Raw genomic sequence first — 25,008 nt, forward strand, 5'->3', positions numbered from 1 at the left:
ATCAATACCACCATGGAAACAGTTACCCACTTCCTTAAACCAAGAAGATTTTAACCATTTTAGTATCAGTATATCTCAAAAGTGATGGCTCACTGACAGGCAACGTGTGGCCTAACAAATTATCTGTACTTACAACGTGACATTAATTTCTGGAAAACATACTAAGTATGGTTAACTATTCAAGACACAAACCTAGATAAAGTTGAAACAAAATTATAATATCATCAGTTTTATAAATATTTTGGTCCATTACACTGTGACTCACCTAATGTGCTTTAGCTCTTTATTTACTATTCAATAAAAAGTATACGAACTGACACAACTAAATGGATTCCTGAAAGAATACAGGTCAATACTAACTCAGCCAGCTCCGACAAGACCTGGGAAAGATGATCAATGATCACAGATAATGAGTACAGACTGCCATTTAACAGGACTGTTTATACTAATCCTGGTACCAATAGTTTCTCTACTTAATTTCAGCATCAGGGATAACTTAAGACCACTCTAACAACAGAAATCCCAAACAGCGCCAATTCCTAAATGTCCTCAACTCAAAACATCAGAAGCTTGAAATACATAGTATTCATTTACAATACTCCCACTGTATTGTAGAAAGTCTAATTTCTTCAAAGTAATACACCTAAGAGCAAATTAAAATCCAACACATAATATGTTCTATTTAATTTGATTCCATCAAATATGTGGGAAGTAAATAAAAGGGGAAAAAAAATTTGAAAAAAATAAAGCCTGTGTAAAAGCAATCCCAAATTACTTTGAAAAAAAAAAAAAAGCCTAACTAGCAATTATAAATTAATAAAACTAATGAAAACAGGGAGTGAAAAAAAGAAATGACAAAACCAACCCCTCCTCGCTGACCATCTACATGTATGGAACGGATGTGATCTGCCAGATCTGGACTAGAGTTGAAGGAAGCCTGGCACTGGTCCCAACAACAATTATAGGCAATATTTTTGCTTGAAGAAGTAGTGCTTCCTTGTCCATTCATCATTGCTGGAGTTGAACGCCCACTGGAAATTGTGCTGTCTACATCCATTATAGTACTGCTTATGCTACAAAAGAAGAAAAAAGGCTGTGTTATTCCTAGAAATTCACTAACATGAATATGATCTTATAAATAATTAAGATTACCACTTGACATTCTGCCCCATAAAGCATACTAACCATATTTTCCATTAGAAAACAACATTGCTTTAAAATTATTTAGTTTCAAATAATTATTCTCTGAAACTAAATTTCAAATAAATATTATTTGCAATAAAGTGCAAATCAAGGCAAGAAAAGCTAGTTCCTCAAAACCAGATACGGGATAATCTGAGCAACTTTTGGCAGATATGAAGTCCCCAACACCATACCTTACAGAAAATAAACCAAACCAAACCAAACCACACACACACACACCCACACACACACACACTCACACACAGCTCATCGCATTTCATCCCTTCCACAGTTCTAAGAAGCATGATAAAGTAATATAGATTCCAACTACAAATAATTCAGAATCAAAAGATTAATCTTTACAGTTCTGCAAATCACTTGTTGATCTGAAATCTTTTCTCCTATTCACTAATCTGAGAATACAACTGCTATCACATCCTATCTCTTTCCACCTCAAAGAAGTTGGGAAATTTTGCTGTATTTTCCCTTCTTAATAATAGGCAGAAGAGAGAAATCTGAGTGCAATAAAAGTTTCTCTGATTTTACCAAAGTCTAAATAAGAAGTACTTTCCTGGCCCTCATTTTTTTTTAAACTCCTATGCACCAAAAAGACTGAAAATGCCAATCAATCCCTTTTACTTTTTATTTACTAAACAAAGTATTACGTGTTAGTAATTCTTGTTTACTAAAAAATTATTACATTAGTAATAAAAGTAATAAGTAAAAGTAATTGAGTAATTTTGAATGTTCACATCATAATAAAATGTAATATACTTTGCCTTCATCTTAAAAGCAATTCACTTTCTAATTCTCTTTTTTCAGTATCTTCTCCACAGAGAAATTAAATGGACATGGCATCAATCACAGAAGGACCAACAGTAAGAATGCTTCAGACTAAATCCATTAAAAGCTATATAACTGCTTGTAATTTAAGTACCAGTAAATTATAAAATTGATATTAACTTTTAAGGGGTATGCTTCCCTACCCCCAAGCTTTTATTATAAAAAATTTCAAAAACACAGAAAAATATATCTAAATCTGAACTCAGATATAGACAACAAACTAGTGGTTACCAGTAGGGAGAAGGAAGTGGAGAGGAGCAAGACAGGGGTAGGGGATTAAGAGGTGCAAACTACTATACATAAAATAAATAAGCTAGGATAAACAAGGATATATTGTACAGCACAGAGAATATTGCCAATATTTTATAATAGCTAGTAAATGGAATATAACCTTTAGAAGTTGTGACTCACTATGCTGTACACCTGAAAATGTATATAATATTGTATCATCAACTATATCTTAATAAAAATAATTAAATCTGAACTTAACAATTAACACTTTGTCCTGTTTTTTGTTTTTTCGTTTTTGGGGGTTTTTTTGGCCATGCTGCGTGGCATGCGGGATCTCAGTTCCCCAACCAGGGATCGACCCCTCACCCCCTGCATTGGAAGTGCAGAGTGTTAACCACTGGACCACCAGGGAAGTCCCTGTCCTGTTTGCTATATTGCTATAATTTGTTTTTCTCAATCATCTGCAGGTTGTAAACATAATACTTCAACCACAATTATTTCAGTACATGCCTTCTAAAAATAAGAACATTCACCTGTAACCACTACAACCTTATTTGTTCACACCCAAGAATTAAACTGAACTTTTTAAATAAGCTTAATAATGACTTGTGTCTAACATCATATGCACCCATTTTTTTTTTTTTTCAAATGCACCCATTTTACAAAGATAACGAAAATGTTTTTGTAGGATGCTTCAGAGGTGAAAAATGTCTCAGATTTCCCTTTGAAGGATATTCACGTATTTAAGTCCATCTGGCTAACTATCTACCAGTCGATACATAGATTCTAAATTGCAACTTTAAAACTTCATTCTAAAACTCTGTAATCTCAAGAAAACTCTCCAATGTGAATCAATTCTTAAATATCTGAAAATCTACTTATATACTGTTTGTTTTTGCAGGAATAAACTGTAAGTACGGTATATACTGAAATACAAGTTTTTACTTGAGCGTTAGAAATTTCAAGTCTCATGAGGCCCTTAACTGCCAGATGGTTACCTATTTTCCTTATCACTTGCTTCATATAGTCTAAAACATTTTAACTGTAAAGTTCATACTTTCGTAAACCATACTAATTAACTCCAAAGGCAAACAAAATATTAACAATTTTAAGTGCAATATTGTCTACGTGCAGTATTATTCACTTGAAAAACAGTACTTCATGTGGATATGGATCCTCATAAAAGGAGAACATAACACAGGTTTAAAGGACATGCACTTTGTCTACCATTGGCAACGAGCTGCAAATGCAATGGCAGAGGAGGTAAAGGGCAGGTACCCTACCCTGGAAGACTCAAGAGGTACTCCACAACTGGGCAGCATCCCCACAGAGCCTCCCAGAGCCCAGCAGGGAACACTGGAGTCCTGCCTCACAATCCCTTCTTGGCTCCTCCAACTTCTAGAAAGTGTCTAATCCTAAACCTCCAGGCTACCTTTTGGCCCCAGATCCATGCCGCAATCAGTGGTTCCCTCCAGTCTTAAGACTGATAAAAGCAACAACAGTCCTGATGCAGGAGAGCACAGGAGATGAGTTACAAGCAATTTCTGATTTTGACAGGACCCTGAGATAGATAAAGGTTTCACAGAAAGCAGTGTCCTTCTTCCTATAATAGTAGGATAACAAGATGCTCAGAACTAAAAGATGACATTCCACCTGACCTTGTGTCTAGGTTCAAGCATATATTAAGATCTTTCATTCAGTTAGTTCTCCTTCCCAATGAACTTACTGATTCTGTAAAATGTGAACAAAAGCAGCCTGGTATTTTTAAGAAAACCTAAGCCAGAAAAAGCACTCACTCTATTCAGATAGTTTCAATAATTTAAAGCAGTGCTGTTCAAACTAATATGTATATGAACATCTGTGATCTTATTAATTGCAGATTCCGATCCAGTGGGTTTGGGGTAAGACTTGACATACTGTGTTTTTAGCAAGAGCCGCCTTGTTGATGATGCAACATTTTAAGTAGCAAGACTCTAGAAGATCTCTTTCATTATTATTGCCCAACTGAAACTGAGCAGACTATCTAAGGAATTGTCTAATATTGTGGAATAGTAAGCTAAAGCAACCGTGTGTGTGCGCGTACACACACACACACACACACACACACACGATGACAGAAAATCCGTAAGTTTAAAAAAAAAAACCACACATACATTGTTAGAGATTCCTATGCAATATTTAGGGAAGGATGTAAGACATTTTTAACGTAACAACATTCCCTTTTTCCTCTTTTCCATGGGCCTTGTTAAGAAACTATCTGGCAGACCAGACCCTAAAGTCTAGAGTAACTAACTACATGGATTTTATGAAAATGGTTTCCCTTGAGGATTCAAAGGCCAGTTCACACATACATACAAGAATAGCCCCCTCTCTGATAACTCAAATTACTTCCAAGCAAAACATATGTTTGGTGGACGTGACCACTGCCAATAGGGCTATCAACATTGACAAGATCAGCTTGCTAAATGACAAGATACAGGAGCAGAGGAAGCAATACATGGATGCTATGTTATGATGGAGAAGGAAGAGACCATGGTCTAATGTAACAGAGTAAGAAAAGTTCGTTGACATGGTTTCAGATTCCACATTGCAAATAAACTTAAAAAAACTATCACTTGTCAAGTTTTGGTATATATCAAATAGCCACACAATTATCTTAAAAAGTATATTAAAATACTCTTTCCTTTTCCAACTAAATATCTGCACGAGGCCAGATTTTCTTCATATGGCTCAACCAAATCAATTCATTGCACCAGGCTGAATGCAGAAGCAGATATGAGAAACCAGTTGTTAAGCCAAACATTAAATATAAAACAATGTCACTCTTCTATTCTTTTTAACTGGAAAAGTTATTTTGCATTTAAAAAAACTTCCTGGGACTTCCCTGGTGGCACAGTGGTTAAGAATCCGCCTGCCACATATATACAATGGAATATTACTCAGCCATAAAAAGAAATGAAATGGAGGTATTTGTAATGAGGTGGATGCAATTAGAGTCTGTCATACAGAGTGAAGTAAGTCAGAAAGAGAAAAACAAATACAGTATGCTAACACATACATATGGAATCTAAGAAAAAAAAAAAAAGGTCATGAAGGACCTAGTGGCAAGACGGGAATAAAGACACAGACCTACTAGAGAATGGACTTGAGGATATGGGGAGGGGGAGGGGTGAGATGTGACAGGGTGAAAGAGTGGCATGGACATATATACACTACCAAACGTAAAATAGATAGCTAGTGGGAAGCAGCCACATAGCACAGGGAGATCAGCTCGGTGCTTTGTGACCACCTAGAGGGGTGGGATGGGGAAGGTGGGAGGGAGGGAGATGCAAGAGAGAAGAGATATGGGAACATATGTATATGTATAACTGATTCACTTGGTTATAAAGCAGAAACTAACACACCATTGTAAAGCAACTGTACTCCAATAAAGATGTTTAAAAAAAAAAAGAGTCATGTACCATAATGTTCACTGCAGCTCTATTTACAATAGCCAGGACATGGAAGCAACCTAAGTGTCCATCATCGGATGAATGGATATAGAAGATGTGGCACATATATACAATGGAATATTACTCAGCCATAAAAAGAAACGAAATTGAGTTATTTGTAGTGAGGTGGATGGAGTTAGAGTCTGTCATACAGAGTGAAATAAGTCAGAAAGAGAAAAACAAATACAGTATGCTAACACATATATATATGGAATCTAAGGGAAAAAAAAAAAAGGTCATGAAGAACCTAGGGGAAAGACGGGAATAAAGACACAGACCTACTAGAGAATGGACTTGAGGATATGGGGAGGGGGAAGGGTAAGCTGTGACAAAGTGAGAGAGTGGCATGGACATATATACACTACCAAATGTAAAATAGATAGCTAGTGGGAAGCAGCCGCATAGCACAGGGAGATCAGCTCGGTGCTTTGTGACCACCTAGAGGGGTGGGATAGGGAGGGTGAGAGGGAGGGAGATGCAAGAGGGAAGAGATATGGGAACATATGTATATGTATAACTGATTCACTTGGTTATAAAGCAGAAACTAACACACCATTGTAAAGCAATTATACTCCAATAAAGATGTTAAAAAAAAAAAAAAAAAAAGAATCCGCCTGCCAATGCAGGGGACATGGGTTTGATCCCTGGTCCTGGAAGATCCCACATGCCATGGAGCAACTAAGCCCATGTGCCACAACTACTGAGCCTGAGTTCTAAAGCTCGCGAGCCACAACTGCTGAGCCCGCACGCCATAACTACTGAAGCCCACACACCACAACGAAGAGTAGCCCCCGCTTGCCGCAACTAGAAAGCCAGTATGCAGCAACGAAGACACAACGCAGCCAAAAAAAAAAAAAAAAAGAAAACCAAACTTCCTGTTACATATAATTGGTTTATTTTTTAGATCAAATAAATGTTTTTAATGTTCTCAGTTTTGATTTTTGATCCTGTAATAGTGATAAATGTAACGTCCATAAACAAGCTCTATGGTTTCTTCAGTAACTTTTTTAACAGCTTTACTGAGATATAGTTCATATTCCTCGATACTTAAGAAAGCAAAGGTGGGGCTTCCCTGGTGGCGCAGTGGTTGAGAGTCTGCCTGCCAATGCAGGGGACACGGGTTCAAGCCCTGGTCTGGGAAGATCCCACATGCCGCGGAGCAACTAGCCCCGTGAGCCACAGCTACTGAGCTTGCGCGTCTGGAGCCTGTGCTCCGCAACAAGAGAGGCCGTGACAGTGAGAGGCCCGCGCACCGCGATGAGGAGTGGCCCCCGCTCGCTGCAACTGGAGAAAGCCCTCACACAGAAACGAAGACCCAACACAGCTAAAAATAATAAATAAATTAATTTAAAAAAACAAAAAGAAAGAAAGCAAAGGTGTCCTTACAAGCAAAATGTTTGAGAACCACTGATCTAGACTATATTTAAAGCAAGGCTTAAAGGTCTCTCTGAAATAGATTGGGAAGAGTATGTTTCTGACCTGGAATATTTTTATTTTATTCTAAGGTTAACGGCTGAATTTGAAATTCAGTTTGTGGTCAAATGGGTAGAGGCAGCCTTATCTGCAATCTACTTTTCAGTTATCTGTGAGGAAACTCATTTGGAGTATGAATTTTCCTTGGTAACTTTGAGTCCTTCTCTTTCTAGGCTACTGAATGTGTAACTTTAAAGGAGGGTTGAGGACAGGGACCTGAAGGGGATACAAGCGTATAATGTGAAATCAAATATAATTTACTCTTGTCATCAAAAAACTAAAATATAAGAATTTCAGAATTTCCTATAAGTACGTCATTAATTAGCAAAGCTGCAGCTCTGCACTGGTGTTTCTCCAACCCTAACTTCGGCCTCCACTTGCCCATTCATATAAAAATTAGGTCTGCAAATCCCATATCTTATGCTTTATCCAATTAAATGCCTTCCAAAAAGACTCATAGTTACTTGCTGAATGCTCTCTTCTGCTAGGGGACTAGCCAGGTGGCTGGTAACAAATCAAAGAGCTGGCGTGAAACAATATTAAGAGTTTTATTGCATAACTTTAAGATTCTAGTCACTTTGGGATTGACATATATACACACACTAATATTTATAAAATAGATAACTAATAAGAACCTGCTGCATAAAAAAAAAAAAAAGATTCTGGTCACTTTTGCATTTGTGATATGAAGTAAAGACAATTAAGACCAACCATTAAGTAATGGCGTCTTCCAAACAAGGTTTCCATACTGGTAATCCCTTTTCATAGTTCTCGGCCAGGAGAATTAAAGTGTATATGGAGACTAAAGACAAGCTGCCTGTGTCCACAAGTCACATCTTCAAGATTAAGCAGCCAAAATAGAGTAAGAAAAAAACTGGATGCTAATACTGACATAAACTTGTATCATCCACAAACCTCACATCAAATTTAAGTTCATCTCGGGGCTTCCCTGGTGGCGCAGTGGTTGAGAATCTGCCTGCCAATGCAGGGGACACGGGTTCGAGCCCTGGTCTGGAAAGATCCCACATGCCGCGGAGCAACTAAGCCCGTGAGCCACAACTACTGAGCCTGCGCATCTGGAGCTTGTGCTCCACAACAAGAGAGGCCACGACAGTGAGAGGCCCGCGCACCGCGATGAAGAGTGGCCCCCGCTCTCCGCAACTAGAGAAAGCCCTCGCACAGAAACGGAGACCCAACACAGCCATAAATAAATTAAAAAAAAAAAAAAATTTAAGTTCATCTCAAAAAAATTTCCTATTCTGACTGACGTGGTAAATTGTTAAATTTTTGAACTTACAAAAAAAATACTCATAAAATATCATTTTAATATATCTTATGCATTGGGGTTCCACATAAAAATTCATAACAACAGACCTCAAAATTGTCAAACTACTAACTTTTATATTAAAAGATTAGAAACCACTGAGCTCTATTATATACAGATTAAGTGCCATAAACTTTAAAAATGCAGTAGGAAAACAGAATGATCAAGGCATCTAGCCACTCTCTTCAGGATCTGGAAGTTACTGATTGAAGTTCCACAAAAGAACCCCCTTAATCTCTAAAGGATCGAGGCTGTTTCTGTTTTGTTTTGTTTTGTTTTGGCTGCGCCACGCGGCATGCGGGATCTTAGTTCCCCAACCAGGGATCGAACCCCTGCCCCCTGCAATGGAAGCACGGAACTCTAACCACTGGACCGCCAGGGAATTCCCAAGGCTGTTTTATTTTTGTTCTATCAGTGAAAAACACATAATCTTTAGGAAGTCTTCAGTTCATAGACTGTATCTGGATTATTATAAAATAAACATTCTCTAATTCTAACTTTTTAAGAATGGAACATGGTTCCCCATATGGACTGAAGAAAGTGCAACGAGCTACAGGGAGACAAAAATTCTACTGGTCTAAGTAAGGAACACTTAACAGGGTCAAGCGTTATAAACTTAGCTTAATTTTGTAACTGGTAATAAACTTTGGCTAGAAATAAGTATACTATATAGTTTTCAAAGTACTTACCAAATTGTAGGTAAACATAACCACACACAGGGGATTCCTTATCTAATCATACAACAAGGTAAGCTATTATTTGGTTAAAAGGTGATGTTCCTTTCATCTATAATAAAATAGCCACTCAATACTACAAAGATTAGTCTGTGTCTCTCCCATACCTGTCATCAAAATTATTAAAATTCAGAACAGTACAAAACATGTCAGAAAATCCTATATTTTTTCATTCAAAAAACTGAATCTAATCAATTCAATTAATTAAAACAAAGACCATATTCTATCATAGGCAGACTGAGGCATTTTGTAGAGGAGATGTTAAGTCCTTATTGATGTCAAATTGTGCCAGTTGCTGGTCAACCAGTGACAATCCTATATTTTTGAGAAGTCTGAAGTTGTATGCCTGATATGATACAACTTTGAGTGAACTCTCTACTTCAAATATCCATACCAGTCCTCGCCTCCTTTTGTTGGAAGAGACCATGATTTTGTGCCCTGCTCCTTATTCTAGGCATTAACAAAGGAATTAAAAGCTAAAACTGAACCAGTTAAAAGAAACAGACACTTGAAGAAAACTATGAACTGCCTGCCTGTTACATCTTATGACTTTATCCTAAGGAAAAAAGGGATTATGTAACTTACTATATCAAAATTTGTATCACAAAAGTAAGGTGCTGTTTTTAAATCTGACTTCCCATTCTTTATCACAACAGCTAACAAGTACTATTTGCTATATGCCCTGCATTGTTCTTTGCGCTTGTGTCAGACTGTATTTTCCAAAGACAGCCACCCCCATACACACACCTTCCCACATCCTCTTCTTACAGCTTGGCATCAAGAAGTGAGAGATCGGACTTCCCTGGTGGCGCGGTGGTTAAGCATCCGCCTGCCAATGCAGGGGACACGGGTTCGAGCCCTGATCCGGGAAGATCCCACATGCCGCGGAGCAACTAAGCCCGTGCGCCACGACTACTGAGCCTGTGCTCTAGAGCCCGCGAGCCACTACTACTGAGCCCGCATGCCACAACTACTGAAGCCCGCGCGCCTAGAGCCCGTGCTCTGCAACAAGAGAAGCCACGACAATGAGAAGCCCGCACACCACAACGAAGAGTAGCCCCCGCTCGCCACAACTAGAGAAAGCCCGCGTGCAGCAACGAAGACCCAACGCAGCCATAAATTAATTAATTAATTTTAAAAAAAAGTGAGAGATCTATACTACCTCCCCTTGAATCTGAGCAGTCCTAAAACTCTTGCAGAAGCGACACTGCCAGAACTTCCACAGCTGGGTCATCAAAGGCAATACAGCTCGGCCTGGCTCTCTTGGGACATACATACAGCTTGGGAGCCCTGAACTACTTACTTACCCTATAAAGAAATCTGGCTCCCCTGAAGCCACTGTGCTAAAAAGATCCTGTGAAGAAAGTGCACAGAGCTAGAGAGATGCCAGGAGCCCCAGCTGTTCCAGCTCCCAGCTGTTTGAGTCTTCTCAGCCCAGGCACCACACACGTGACAGCTTCGTGAGCAAGCAAGCTTTCTGGTGACTGCAGTCCCCAGACTTTATACTGCTCCAAGCTGACACCAAGTGGAGCAGGAAGATCTAACCATGCCAAGCCCTGCTCGGACTGTAGATTTGTAAGCAAAATAATGTTTTAAACTACTAAATGCTGCGAGAGTTGATTGCCATGCAGTCATAGTAACGGGAACAATGCCTGATGTGTATTAACTCATGTAATGCTTACAGCAACCAAATGAGGTAATTACTCATTATTTACTAATACTCAAGTATTAGTAGCCTCATCTTACAGATAAAAGAGACCGAGCAGATAAAAGGGACGAAAACACAAAAATTATGTGACTTGCCCAGTCACACAAGTACAAAACATTAATGCCAAACAATCTATTTGCCACATTTATACAAAAGAAAAATGAGTAAATTACCGATTTAAGAAATACTGAAATGCCACCTATATTACATATCAAGATAACGTGACAGTTTCATCTGGTGTGCACACACAAGAAGCTGTTCCTTTGCTTTTGTACATCTACAGCACACACACACACACACACAAAGATACTTAGCATTACATGTAATCTGACTCATTTGAACAGATGGTTTTACAAGAATGAACTATTAAATTTGATTTCTACAAGTCAATTAGCGCCATGAAAAAAATTAATTCAAGGTCAGTCATACAAAGCAACACTATTCTCAGGTAGAACTTGCTCCAAATTTAGAACTTAGGCCGCTGAACCAGATTATGAGCCAAACAATGTCAGCGTAAAGTCCAACTCCAAAATACTCCAGGAACAACGAGGGGACACTTTAGTTTTTATTTATCAAAAACAAAGAGTAAGTTATGAGATTGGTCTTAACTGGGATTAAGGAATTTAGACCACATCTGATTTCTGTAAGGCTGCCTGGTTTGGTCTTTCAAACTGCTGTGGTGCTTATAGGCTTTCAGAGCTTTAAACTCAGAAACGGGAAAAAAAGGAAAGATAAGTGCCTAGTTTATTGTATGTGCTATATATATGCTCAGGTCAAACTTCCCTAAGCTCTTTCCTACCCACCTAAGGCGGAAGGAATTCTGCTTCTTTATGATCTGGTTGATCTGCACTATGAGTCACCTATAAACCTCTTATTCAGAGTAAACTCCTAAACCTAGCTAGTGCCTTGCACACAGTAACTGCTCATATAGTCTTCAGTGACAAATTTAAGTAGGTTTTTTAAGGCAAGTAAAATATATGGCTTTGTCACACTGAGATATTCATTAAACTTAATTGGAGGCACACTAAAAATCATTAGCCAACACCAAGATATTATTATTACTATTGTTACTGTAATCATAAGCTATTATCACTGTAATTTAAAAAGCTAAATGGATTTTTCTAATCAAGAAAAAGACTACTCTCTATCCCTACAATTATTTCACTGAATAAAGACAAAAGATTTTTCCCCAAGACCCAGCAGTATTCACCAAATTGGCCAAAAGGGACTTTATGCAACAATGATGAAATATAGTTCATGGAAAACAAGTACGTTACATTCTTCTATCACCACTATGCGCTGTGCACATTATTTTCAATTTGTTTCTCATCTCTAGTCTATGCCCTTTAAGATTACTCCACCCACATTTTTCATCCAGCTTAAGAGATCAGCAAGCAATTATCTTCAAAAAGATTTTAATACTAGAAACATTCTACTTCAATAAAACTATACTATAAGGAGTCATCTTTTACAGTCTTAAAAAGGTTTCCAGAAAAATGTCTATACACAATGATGGTATATTAAAAAATCTGCTATGAAAAACAATACCCATTTTATACAGAAGCAATCACATATTCATTTCGTGTTTTTTTAAGTTAGTGTTAAATCATAAAAATGATTTTATCAGATCATTTCAGTGTACCCATATCTGACAAGAATAACTACAGTAGAGTTCAACACCTCAGAAGACATGTTCAAATGACTGCCCACAGGAACGTAAATCACTAGAAAGGCTACTGCTCATTCATCCCACCCTCAGTACTTGTTAACAAGTATTTATATATTCATAATTTTGTAATGACAAAAATTTTATAATTTAGAAATGAACTAGTAAGTGTATTTACTAAGAAATACTAATACCCTTCTGAAATCTGTGTTTTCTCTAATTGGTAACACTTTATCTTTCTAGAAACTCAAAATATAAATGAAAACCAGAAAACAAGTCAAGGGCTTTGAAAAGTGTTAAAATTAAAGAAATAAAATGTCAATAAAGACTCTCTCTCTATTCCCCTAAAGACTGAATACCTATAATACTTAAAAAAATTAACTTCTGTATTTCATAGTCTTAAGAGGAATCTAGGTTACAAAGTCTAACTATATAATTACAAATGAGAATAAAGCCCAGAAATGTAAATGAACTCAAGCGCGTAAGTTATTCTTTGCAAAAGAGACAGGATGAAAATTAAAACAGCCGCTAATGTAAACTACTGATATTTTAATTAAACTTCCCTGGTCAAGGTTGTTACAACAGTCCTACAGGCAGTATAAGTATAGTAGCTAAGACCACGTCTAGAGCCAGGACTGCCAACATTCTCCAGGAGCTGTGTGACTGTAGACGAGATGGTCTGTGCGTGCTTCCTCGCCTCACTGGTTCTGTGGATGAACTTCATCAAATCCTTTCAATAAGCTCAAGTCTCAGATTCTTAAGCAAACTAGACAATCAATAGTGGGTTTTCTTCTAAAACAGTGTGTAAATATATTTTTTTCTTGGGAAACAAAATGTAAGTTGGGGAATCCTGCTTTTTTTAAATTATTCAAATAACCACAACTTTTTTCAAATACTGTTTTCACATATGCTGCTTAAAAGAATTGGGGGAAGAAATAAGGCATAGAATGGTTCAACTCCTTGTTTCATGCAGCCACTCTAGTAACAGTGAGAAAGAAGTATGTATCAGGTACATCCAGAAGAAATACGTATCAGGTACATCCACATTCAGCTGAATTCAACCAATTATAGAGTTACTGAATATACAGAGTGTAACAGGTGAGTGCACTACAGGTACGTGCTGGAAGTATAAAGATAAATAGGACCTGATTTTAATCTTAAAAATGTTATAGCCTGGAGAAGACAAACACAAACACAAACACAAATGGATATTTCAATGCAATGCCATAAATATGAATTAGAATTATGGTGATTTTTGAACTCAGAAGAACCTGAAGTATCTTTGAGATCCTGGATGCAGCAAAGACACACCTGCAATATTCTGGGTTTGTCTAAAGGATAGGAAACACACACACACACAGCATGTATACAGAATAGGTTCCTATTCTCAGGGAGCACACATTCCAGCAAGAGAGATGAACAGTAAATACTTGCTCAAATTGTGATAGGGCCAATGCAGAACTTGAGTGCGGCAATGAGCCTAACAAAGAATTGGGGACAGTCTGCCTGAGAAAATGTTCAAGGTAAGACCTGATCGTGACTAGTAGTAACAAAAACAGAAGCTGGCGAACGGAAAAGAATGTGATTCACAATATGATACATATATTTATCTTCTGACTTCCATTAGAGCACTTGCCAAATCTACAGCAGATTTATCACATCTGAGCTCCAAGTTTCTTTATACTGTTTAGTCCAAAACCCTCACTTTAAAGAAAAAGAGTCAATCTACAGTTCAGAGAAATGAAACGATTTGCCAAATATCCTGCAGGCAGTCTCTAGTAATGCCAGTACTACAATACTGATTATTCTCAATAAAGTACTCTTTCCACATTTTACACATGAGAAATGGGAAAATAAATGACACTGAATTAATTACAGCCCTAGGCCCTTTACATATTCCGTCTCATTTAATCATAACACTAAGATACTTCTTCTAGGGCTTCCCTGGTAGCACAGTGGGTAAGAATCTGCCTGCCAATGCAGGGGACATAGGTTCGAGCCCTGGTCCGGGAAGATCCCACATGCTGCAGAGCAACTAAGCCCGTGCACCACAACTACTGAGCCTGCGCTCTAGAGCCCACGTGCCACAACTACTGAAGCCCGCGCGCCTAGAGCCCATGCTCCACAAGAGAAGCCACCACAATGAGAAGCCCGCGCGTCGCAACGAAGAGCAGCCCCCGCTCAACGCAACTCAAGAAAGCCCACGTGCAGCAACAAAGACCCAGTGCAGCCATAAACAGACAGATACTTCTTCTATTTTAAAGGTAAGGAAACAACTTCTGATAAGTTAAATTATAACGCCAAGTCTTTCTGACTTAGAGGTTCATGCTCTTTCACTACCCAATGTTCCTTTAGCTGTTTTAGTGATAGATGTGTCTAGAAAAATATGGTAAGGTATTGTTCCAGTTATATCCTCAAGAAAAAAACATTTTACTCAGGAATAGTAACACTATTTCTCTTATTGATCACTCAGGAAATTCGCTTTTCTTTCCTTTAATTCAGTTTCCCAAGCATGACTTTTTCCCCAACTTCTACCCCAGCTCAAGTCCCTTTATTGCACACCTGTACTACTCCTACTACCTCCTAATTGGTCTCCCAGCTCCCCAGCTTTCCTTCTCTACCTTTGCCACATGTGATTAATTTTCCGGTAACACAAGTTTCATCATTCATTCAAAATGTATTTTAAAATACCTAAAATGATCGTCAAGCACTGTGCCAGGTACTGGGGATAGTGCAATGTTCAAAACAGATGTGGTTCCTATTCTCAAGGAGCTCACATTCTAGGAAGAGAGGTGAACAGTAAATAATTACTCAAATTGTGATAAAGGCAATGCAGAACCTGAAGGGCTAGCAATGTGTCCAACAAAGAATCAGGGATAGTTTGCCTGAGAAAACGTTCAAGGTAAGACCTGATCATGACTAGGAGTTACAAAGACAGAAGTTGGGGAGAGGCAAAGAATCCAATTCACAAGCCTATAGACAGAAAGATGGGTACATTTGTGTTGGCATGAAAGGTCACACTTTAGTCATGAATTCTTATTTCCCAGTTCCAATGTGGATCCTCTAATCTAGGCAGAAAGTTTTCTGAATATGCTAGGCTCTTTCCTTCCTATGTTTCATTTAGGCTTCCTAGAAATTTCTTTTCATCACTCAACTAACCCTAAAATCCATAAAAACCCTCTCCCATCAAAACTTTAGTCATCGACTATAATACTCCACAGTTTTAATTTTAATGTACTGTGTCACAAACAAATTTACAGGAAAACTAGAGAACAATGGAATCATCTTTTTAGTCTTCTCTTTAAAAACTATCTGGGGATGCACATTTCTTTCTTATCACTAAACAGGGTTAAATGCTAACCATCAGTAAATCCTCAAAAATGACTTTTTAAAAAAATAAATTTATTTATTTATTTATTTTTGGCTGCACTGAGTCTTCGTTGCTGTGCACAGGTTTTCTCTAGTTGCGGCGAGCAGGGGCTACTCTTCGTTGCGGTGTGCGGGCTTTTGATCACGGTGGCCTCTCTTGTCACGGAGCACAGGCTCTAGGCGCGCGGGATTCAGGGCTGTGGCTCGCAGGCTCTAGAGCGCAGGCTCAGTAGTTGTGGCGCACGGGCTTAGTTGCTCTGCGGCATGTGGGATCTTCCCGGACCAGGAATTGAACCCGTGTGCCCTGCATTGGCAGGCGGATTCTTAACTACTGCGCCACCAGGGAAGCCCAAAAATGATTTTTTTTTTTTTTAAATTTTATAGCTACTTTATTTATTTATTTCTTTATTTTTGGCTGTGTTGGGTCTTCGGTTCGTGCGAGGGCTTTCTCTAGTTACGGCAAGCGGGGGCCACTCTTCATCGCGGTGCAGGGACCGCTCTTCATCGCGGTGCGCGGGCCTCTCACTATCGCGGCCCCTCCCGCCGCGGGGCACAGGCTCCAGACGCGCAGGCTCAGTAGCCGTGGCTCACGGGCCCAGCCGCTCCGCGGAATGTGGGATCTTCCCAGACCAGGGCTCGAACCCGTGTCCCCTGCATTAGCAGGCAAACTCTCAACCACTGCGCCACCAGGGAAGCCCCAAAAATGATTTTTTAAACATCTAAACATCTACCTGATCTCCTATCCATGCCCAAAATTGTCCATTTAGTTCTAAGGTCAATATCACTATTACTTTCACTAATGTATACTATCAGTCATAAAAATGAACTCAATATGCGGTTAGATAACTGCAACTCCATTACCATTACTAGAAAACATATCCCCAAACCTTTTAGTAATAGATCAGCAGCATTACTTACATATTAAAAACTATTAAAAATAAAAGGTATTAAGAGGCCTTTTAGGTCAACCATGTATGTTAAAGAAAATGATTAAAATGTAGATTTTGTAATGAAATATTTTGGTATAGCGTATCCTTTTTCAAGGTTCTGCAGCACTCATCTACAGATACTTGCCACACATTTAACAGCTGGTACAGTACTTTTGGCATTTCAGATCTTAAACTTCTTCAGCAAAAGACCATCATCAGCTCTTGTGCACAGTCTGTCTCCCCCACCCATGAGGTCAGGTGCCTTGTTTTAGTCAGTGCTGTGTACCCAACACCTAGAATAGTACCTGGCACATAATGGGGGTTCTGTGTACATCTGTGGAACAAATACCTATCACATAATACATGCTTAGTAAATTGTGTGCCAAATACTGTGCGTGTAATCCCCATAGCTATGTTACAGGATAGGAACTATTACTGTCCCCCTTCTGCAGATATGAAACCTGAAGTAGTACAAAGACGTTAAATAACTTAAATGACTGTCCCATGGTCACCCAGCTTCAGTGAGAGCCAGAATTCAAATCCAAACATTCTGACTCATCTTGTACTCTTAACCACTTTTCTCCCTATACTTCTCTCCTTAACTTCAAATTTTCCATGTACCTTTGATAAAATGTTGGGCATTTTTCTACAATAAATGCTTCTAAACAGTGGTTTAAAAAAAAAAAAACCCTCGGTGACTATCCACTTCAGATTTTCCATCCTTATACTTACTTTTAAAATAAGCTTTTTACAGAAATTTACAATTTCAAAGTTGTCCAATCATTTAAAAAGTATTTATTATGCACCTCTGGATCGCCTCTAAATTGGTAGTTCTTAACTTAGACCAAACCCTTTTAAGACTCTGAGAAAAACTGCTGACATCTTCTCAGAGAAACGCCCACATAAAATTTTGCATACAACCTCAAAGGCCTTACTAGAGTACACCCCCAGAGAAAAGCTGGCCTTAAACTCACTATACTAAATACAATGATCCAGCCAAAGGCACCAATTCCTGGCCCTCACTTTATAGTCTTCTTTATACAAATTCTACTGTAGGTATTTCAATTTAATTCTAATAATTGAGTACTCACCATACGCGGGTACTGTGCTAGATACTACAAAGATCTAAATGAGCTAAACTATCCCTGCTCTCAAAACTACCATGCTACAACAAAAAGGATGAAGCAAGCATTCAAGTGCTTTGAACAGCATGGATTCTTCCAAACGGTCCACAGGGCTCCTTAACAGAAGTTCACGTGGGGCTTCCCTGGTGGCGCAGTGGTTGAGAGTCTGCCTGCCAATGCAGGGGACACGGGTTCGAGTCCTGGTCTGGGAGGATCCCACATGCCGCAGAGCAACTGGGCCCGTGAGCCACAACTACTGAGCCTGCGCGTCTGGAGCCTGTGCTCCGCAACAAGAGAGGCCCGCGCACCGCGATGAAGAGTGGCCCCCGCTTGCCGCAACTGGAGGAAGCCCTCGCACAGAAACGAAGACCCAACATAGCAATCAATCAATCAATAAATAAATCTTAAAAAAAAAAAAAAAAAAAAAAAAGAAGTTCACGTGGACCTTAGAACACCGTCATGGTTAAACCTAACCCTGTCGTCTTGCAGTTGAACTAAGGGTCAAAGATATTACTTAAAATCATAATATAAGTAGCAATGCTAAAATCTGAATTGTGTCCTTTGACTCTTAATTACAGGCTCTTTATACTGCAATATTCTACATCCTTACATAACAAAGCCAGAAATTGAGATGAAAAAATAAAGAAGAAATACAAATACAGTAATTAAAAAGAAAAAAATTAAAATCAAGTTTAATAAGACCAGGAAAGAATTTGTTGTGGCATTTTGATGGGTTTTGAAAGGTTGTCTCAGTCAACAAAAATCTGAAGCAATTATTGTGTATCACGGTATGAATAAAAAGAAAAATAGGAAAAATGTATCTGCTAAGTGAAGATGTATGAAGAATATGTGAGCAGGTATATTTAGGTCATAAAATCCTTGGCTCTCTTTCTCTCAGATGACTTGCTCTGGGGGAAACTAGTTGCTATGTCATAAGAACACAAAAACAGCCTTATGGAGATACTGACCTGGTGAGTAACTGAGGCCTCCTGCCAAAAGCTACATTAAGTGAGCCGATTTCCAGCCCCAGTCCAGCCTTCAGATGACTGCAGGGCTGGCCAACACTTGTGCTGCAACAGCAGACTCTGAGCCAGAACCACCGAGCTAAGCCTCTCCATTCTTGACTTTCAGAAACCACATGTGATACCAAATGTTTGTTTTAAGTTGCTAAATTTGGGGGATATCTGTTACACAGCAATAAACAGCTAATACAACAGGCAAGGTGTGACATCTCTAACTTTGTCTAGAGTCAGTAAAGTTTTGTGCTAGGAATTATGGCAAAACCACACTTTGGAATTAAAAGTTTCAGAGCAATATGCAAGATGGATGAAGTGGGAAGCATTTTGTCTTCCTGTATCCCACAATATCCAGTAGAGTCCTTCCTGTACACAGTAAATACCTACGCTTGGTAACAAACTAGCTTACACACAAGATTTCCTAACTGATCCAATGCAATAGTCTCAATGTTTCTTAAAAGTAAAATGACCCCTTAGAATCTCTCCATATAAACTCAATCCTGAAAGTTGTAGTTTTATTGTTGTTTACTTTTTAGCACAGAGCCATACCTTCCTTAACTGAGAATTACAATCCGTAATCAATGAAAACTGAGACCTGTAAGAAGCTCTTCCCTAAATTTAGTCATAATTAAAAGGTAGCTTAAAACAGGGATTCTGGACAGACTATGAACAGCTGCTTCAGAGTTGAAAAGTGAATGGTGAAAAGCAGTTCCATCATGAAGTATGAGCAAAATCTTACCTCTTACAAAAGTATTTTATTGCCTCAACCATACAGAGCCTTAATAGATCCTGATGATAACCTCAACATGCAGCCTTCTAATATTAATCTGATTTAAAAGTGTAGCCTCCATACTAGAAAAAGATCTTCCTAATCATATTACTGGGAAAGTGAGCAACATAACCCTGTTTTGCCAGTGTCAAAACAATCTTAACTATACCTCAAAGTTTGCAACCCATTAGGTTGGTAATCCAAATTTTAATCCACAAAACAGTAAGGGCCTGTAGTGTTTGCTGATCATTAAGTTTCATACTAAATGCCCTTCCCTATCACCCCAACCTTATGCATGCACTCTTCACCTGACACCTGGATTTACCCAGAAAGGCTGATAAAAGTGGTTTTTTCAAAATAAGTCGTATCTTATATTCTAGATGGGAGGGGGGAACCGTAATAGAGACGAATAACCACAAAACAGAGACTGTTATTATCAATTTGCTTATACAGATAAGCAACTGAAGAGTATTTTCATGTATACTCTGATTCAACAGCTGGAACTAATTTTTACACTAAAATTATTTCAGAGGCGTTCTAAAATTCTGTTTAAAAGTCAACTTAGCCTCTGAAATTAACTTAAAAGGTGGTAACTTTTTAAAAGGTACTTAAGCTTAGATTCAAAGTAGAATAAAATAAAAGCTAGTTTTTAGTGGCCTCACGCAGCTAAATATTCCCCTCAAAGAAAATTCCATTATCTTTATAACCAAACTAAAAGCAAACTACATATTAACTTTAAGGTTTTCTAACTTTACCACAATAAACACACCAATACACTTAGGCTGGTTCTGAATAACCTTCTCCTGGGAAAAACAATGTTTTTGCTACCAAGTGTGATTTAATCATTTTATAAATTAATCACTTTCACAACACTTCGAATACATGTTTTAAACTGACTCCTTGGATCACAAGCTTTAATATCCAAATCTTTAAAGTTAGTTCTTTCTTAAAACGGAGCACTTACAGTTAAAAATATTTAAGATAATTTCAACAACTTATAAAGTATGTTAGATAAACTGAAAAGTATAAACTAATTTCAAAGTGAAAGAAAAACTCAATTGGCATTCTAATAGAGTAAATTCTAATGATAATAAAATCCTTGCAATAGGATGCCTCATGTTTCTACAAAGCACTTTAAAACCACGATATCCTCCCATCAATTACAAATATAAAGACTTCCTACCGTGAAATCAATCTATAAAATCCGTAGATTGATGTAATCTGCAGGACAGTTTATAAGAATTATGAATCCTCTGCAAATTTAAAATAACTCTTAAAAAAAACTCAAAGGCAAAAAAAGGGGAGTTTCAAAATTAAGATTATCAAGACCACAACCAGTTTCACTAGTAATATAAGGTTTTTTCATACACGTGATAAATTTATTACCCAGTAATGGTAAAATGATTGCAGTGTTTTGTAGTCTCTAATGTTTAAGCAACAAGAAAAGCAAGTACATTTGGTTATCAGGGTTTAACCTTATTTGGCACCAATATCTTACTCCTTACTCTGAAATATGATGTAAAAATTACATATTCAAGTGAATATCTAATAAAAATGAAGTCAAAACTTCACTTCCTGAAATACTGCTTAGCCAATTACTATCTCCTAAAAGGACTAGTAGACAGATAATAACTAAAAAAAAGAAAAAAGAAAAAAACCCCCAAATACCTGGCACATACTGCTTGTAGCTATTTAAAGTGAATTATTCTAACTCTTGTGAAGTGGAAATAGCAGAGAACCTTTGTTCAGATCCAGCTCCACCACTTCCATTCTATACTTACTGTTTTGAGTAAGACACTCAACTTGCTTCTTCATCTGTTAAATGGAAGTCAAAATAATACCTATCTTGCGCCAGAGTTGTGAAAATGAAATGATTAAGGCATTTAAATCGTGCAGTGCTAGGGAAGTGTGTTTTATGGGTGTATGTGTATACTAGGTAAATGAAACAACTGTGGTAGATGCTGACTGTATAAATTAATGCCAACTTTCAAATATCTACTGGTACCAAAGAAGGAGTATACAGTAAAATGATAAATGACACATGCTTCATTGTGCAGTTCACATCAATTTTTAATTTTCTTGAAGACATTCTCATTCCTGCCACGCCTGAATAGTTCAGGACAATTTTTCCAAGGTTTGCACTCTCTACTTTATCCCACTCAAGATGTTTCCTTAACTAGACATTAAAGTAAATGTCAAACAGAATTTGATGCTATATTTTCAAAATATTTAGAGCTGTGAATTCCTTATAACACTAAATATAAGCCATTGTGTTAATTTTTATGTTAACAATCGAATTCCTAGAACTTTAGAATATTTTAACTTTTAAATCCAAGTCAATAAAGATGGTTAAAAATTCTACTGCTCATCAAAACATTAGCAGATGGTCAAAATAACTAATATACTTTAGATGCATTATAATACGCATGACACGGTTCTGTTTAAAAAAGTACATTAAAGACCAATTCGTTCAAACACGAAGTTTTCCAGAGATCAAAAGTAATGATAGTAACAACTGAAACATACCATAACAATAAACTTCTTAATGTCCCGAAAAAATGAAGCGCATTTTTGTCAGTCTCCACATTCTTTCTAAGAAGCTTTAGAAAAATGCTACTAATCCCTTCAGAGATCTCGCCAAAACAAGACTTTAAATATTATCATCTAAAATCACGACTCTCACGTTGAAGCATTACTGTATAAAGATTTTAAAACGCATACTAACATGCTGTACCTTATGACTGCATTTTGTTACAATTCCTACTCTCTTCGATTCCGCAAAGTTATTTTAAAGGACACCAATTCATTATTCTTTTACACAACGATTTATACGTTTTTAAAACTTTCTCCCCAATTTGATCACCAACGAAATCGAAGTTACTAAAATCACTTTGGAGACCATGTTAATGACCACACATGAGGAATTCTGGAAGCGCGGATTAAATATAAAAGAATAGTCTTTACTTTTCTAAATAAAGGAAAGTGATGGTTGGGGGTCTCCTCCCTGAACAAGGAAGTTCTGTTACATCCAGGCGAGACCAGCCATGTTGGAAAACACTTGTCAATTACGGTTCTGACAAGTATTCGCGAACACGGCTGGATGAAGCTAACCTTGTGTACCGAGGTGCGTACATCAAGGCCCTCTTCGGCTCCGCCACAGGATCTGGGCCTACTTTGGGGATTGTTTCCGAGTTGGAGCCGTCCTTCGGTCCGTACGGAGTGCAGAGCCGAGGGGAAAGAGGGCGGGGAAAGGAGAGTTGGGGGGAAAAGGGTTTGAGAGTTGGAAGCCGCTATCCGCAGCGAGAGGGGCGCGGCGGCCGGCAGAGGTTTCCGAGTTGAGAGCCGGGGGGAGGGGCCGAGGATTCGGGGAGCAGGGGGATCTCAGCAAAAAGTCCCCTCGGGCCCCTCGGAGGGGCCCAGGAGCGCAAGAGGAGGAAGGGAAGGGGAAACGCTTCAGTGCACTGACCTGTCCTCCGAGTCCATGCGGCTCAGGGGTTCCCCATCCGACGACATCTCCAAGCTGCCTCGCCGGCCCCCGGAGGTCGCGCTGCTTCCGCCTCCCCCGGTCCCGTAGCCCTCATCTCCGCCGCTGGAAACGACGCTGCTGCTGCTGCTGCCGCCCCCGCCGCCGCCCTGGCTGCCCCGCGGTCCCTTGGGCTCCTCCAGGCCCTCCTTGCCGTCCCCATCCCCGCTGCTGCTGCTGGCGGCACCGGGGCTCAGCGAGCGCGTCTCGTCGCTGCTGCTCCCGCCGCTGCTGCCCACCAGGCTCTCGGCGCTGCTCTCCTCCTCACCCCCGCCGCTGCTGCTGCTCTCGTCCTCCTCCTCCTCGTCCTCCTCCTCGTCCTCATCCTCCCCGGCCTGGCTGGCGCTCTCGGGGCTCGGCTCCGACATCGTCTCCGCCTCGCCGCCCCCCACTCCGCCGCCGCCTCCACCGCCCCCACCGCCGCCGCCGCCGTTCAGCAGCAGCGCCGCCACCGCCTCGGCCTCCGCCTCTTCTTCCTCCTCCTCTTCCTCCTCCTCCTCCTCTGGCGGCTCAGCCCGACCCCGCGCCGCCGGGCCGGGGCTGCCGGGGGGCAGAGGGCTCAGGCGGGAGAGCTCCTCCAGGTCGGCCATGTCGGTGATAGCGGCGGCCATGGCGGCGCCTGCTCCTCCTCCTCCTCCTCCTCCTCCCCGCCGCCGCCGCCGCCTCCCTCTCTGGACTCTCGCTCCCGTGCCCCCTCCCGAACGCCCAAAACTCCGCCGACGCCGCTGCAGAGCAGGAGGAGGGCCCGCGAGCTGCGTCAGCCTGCACACGCGCTACGGAGCCCGCGCGGGGACAGGCGCGCGACTGCGCGCACTCACGCGGAGACGGCTGCGCGCCTGCGCGGCGGCACGCGGTGGCACCTCCCCCCCGCCCCCCGGCCGCGGATTCCGCACCCCCGCCGGCGCCCCCGCTGGTCCCCGCCCGGCCTCCGCCCCGACCCGCCGAGGACTCAGAGTTTCCGCGGGGCCTTCCCACGCCTTCCCTGCTCGCGCGGCGGGCGGGACACGCGGAACGAAAACCTGAGCGCTAGTCGGCGATTCTAACAGCCCTCCGAGGTCTCAAGATAAAGTCATTCATTCCGGGGGGTGTTTGGGGAGCGTCCCCGGTGCACAGGCGCTAAGCCAAGAATCGAACAAGTCCCTGGGCTTCTGAGAGCTGACAGTCTACGAGGAGAGGCGATTAAAATGAGTTAAAATGAATAATACAGTGCGAGGTACTGAGTCCATACGCGCGACACAGAGCCACAGGTTATCATCTAACCTGCGTTCGAATAACCCGAGGAATGGTTAAATCACAGTCTCAGAGCAAACATGTGTGTTCAAGATCTTCAAACTTTTTAGCTCCTGAGCCCTCTAAAACGATTTTGTACACCCTTATACGGTTTAAAGTGACATCCACATTTTTTCCAGCTTCTTATATTTTATAACTGTCACACTTTTTTAAACGTAGCCAATGAACACAACACCATAGGGATTTAACACCCACCAATATCCACCTTTTAGAATCCGATCTCTTTTATGCTTGGGCAATTTCCATCCTTTATCTTCTGGGACTCATTTACATTTTACATCCTGTCCAGAATTTTATCTTAATAATATATTTTATATTCGAACTGTTTTATTGATC

The 25,008-nt window shown here is 39.9% G+C and overlaps 1 protein-coding gene across 2 annotated transcripts in view; it reads right to left on the bottom strand.

The window, feature by feature from the left end:
- Positions 1-24,096, bottom strand: part of AEBP2 (AE binding protein 2) — a 60,179-nt gene extending 36,083 nt beyond the window's left edge. The window contains exons 1-2 of one of the 2 annotated variants that reach the window (XM_007195062.3): positions 23,326-24,084; positions 866-1,073 (exon numbers count right to left, since the gene is read on the bottom strand). In XM_007195062.3, the coding sequence (XP_007195124.2) occupies positions 866-1,073; positions 23,326-23,993 (876 nt within the window). In that variant the 5' untranslated portion in view covers positions 23,994-24,084. Of the gene's footprint in view, positions 1-865; positions 1,074-23,325 lie in introns of both variants that reach the window. The other variant, XM_057556814.1, reaches the window with a different exon arrangement.
- Positions 24,097-25,008: the final 912 nt, after the last annotated feature.

Source organism: Balaenoptera acutorostrata, chromosome 11 (assembly GCF_949987535.1).
Source record: "Balaenoptera acutorostrata chromosome 11, mBalAcu1.1, whole genome shotgun sequence".
In the NCBI taxonomy this organism is placed as follows: Eukaryota; Metazoa; Chordata; class Mammalia; order Artiodactyla; family Balaenopteridae; genus Balaenoptera; species Balaenoptera acutorostrata.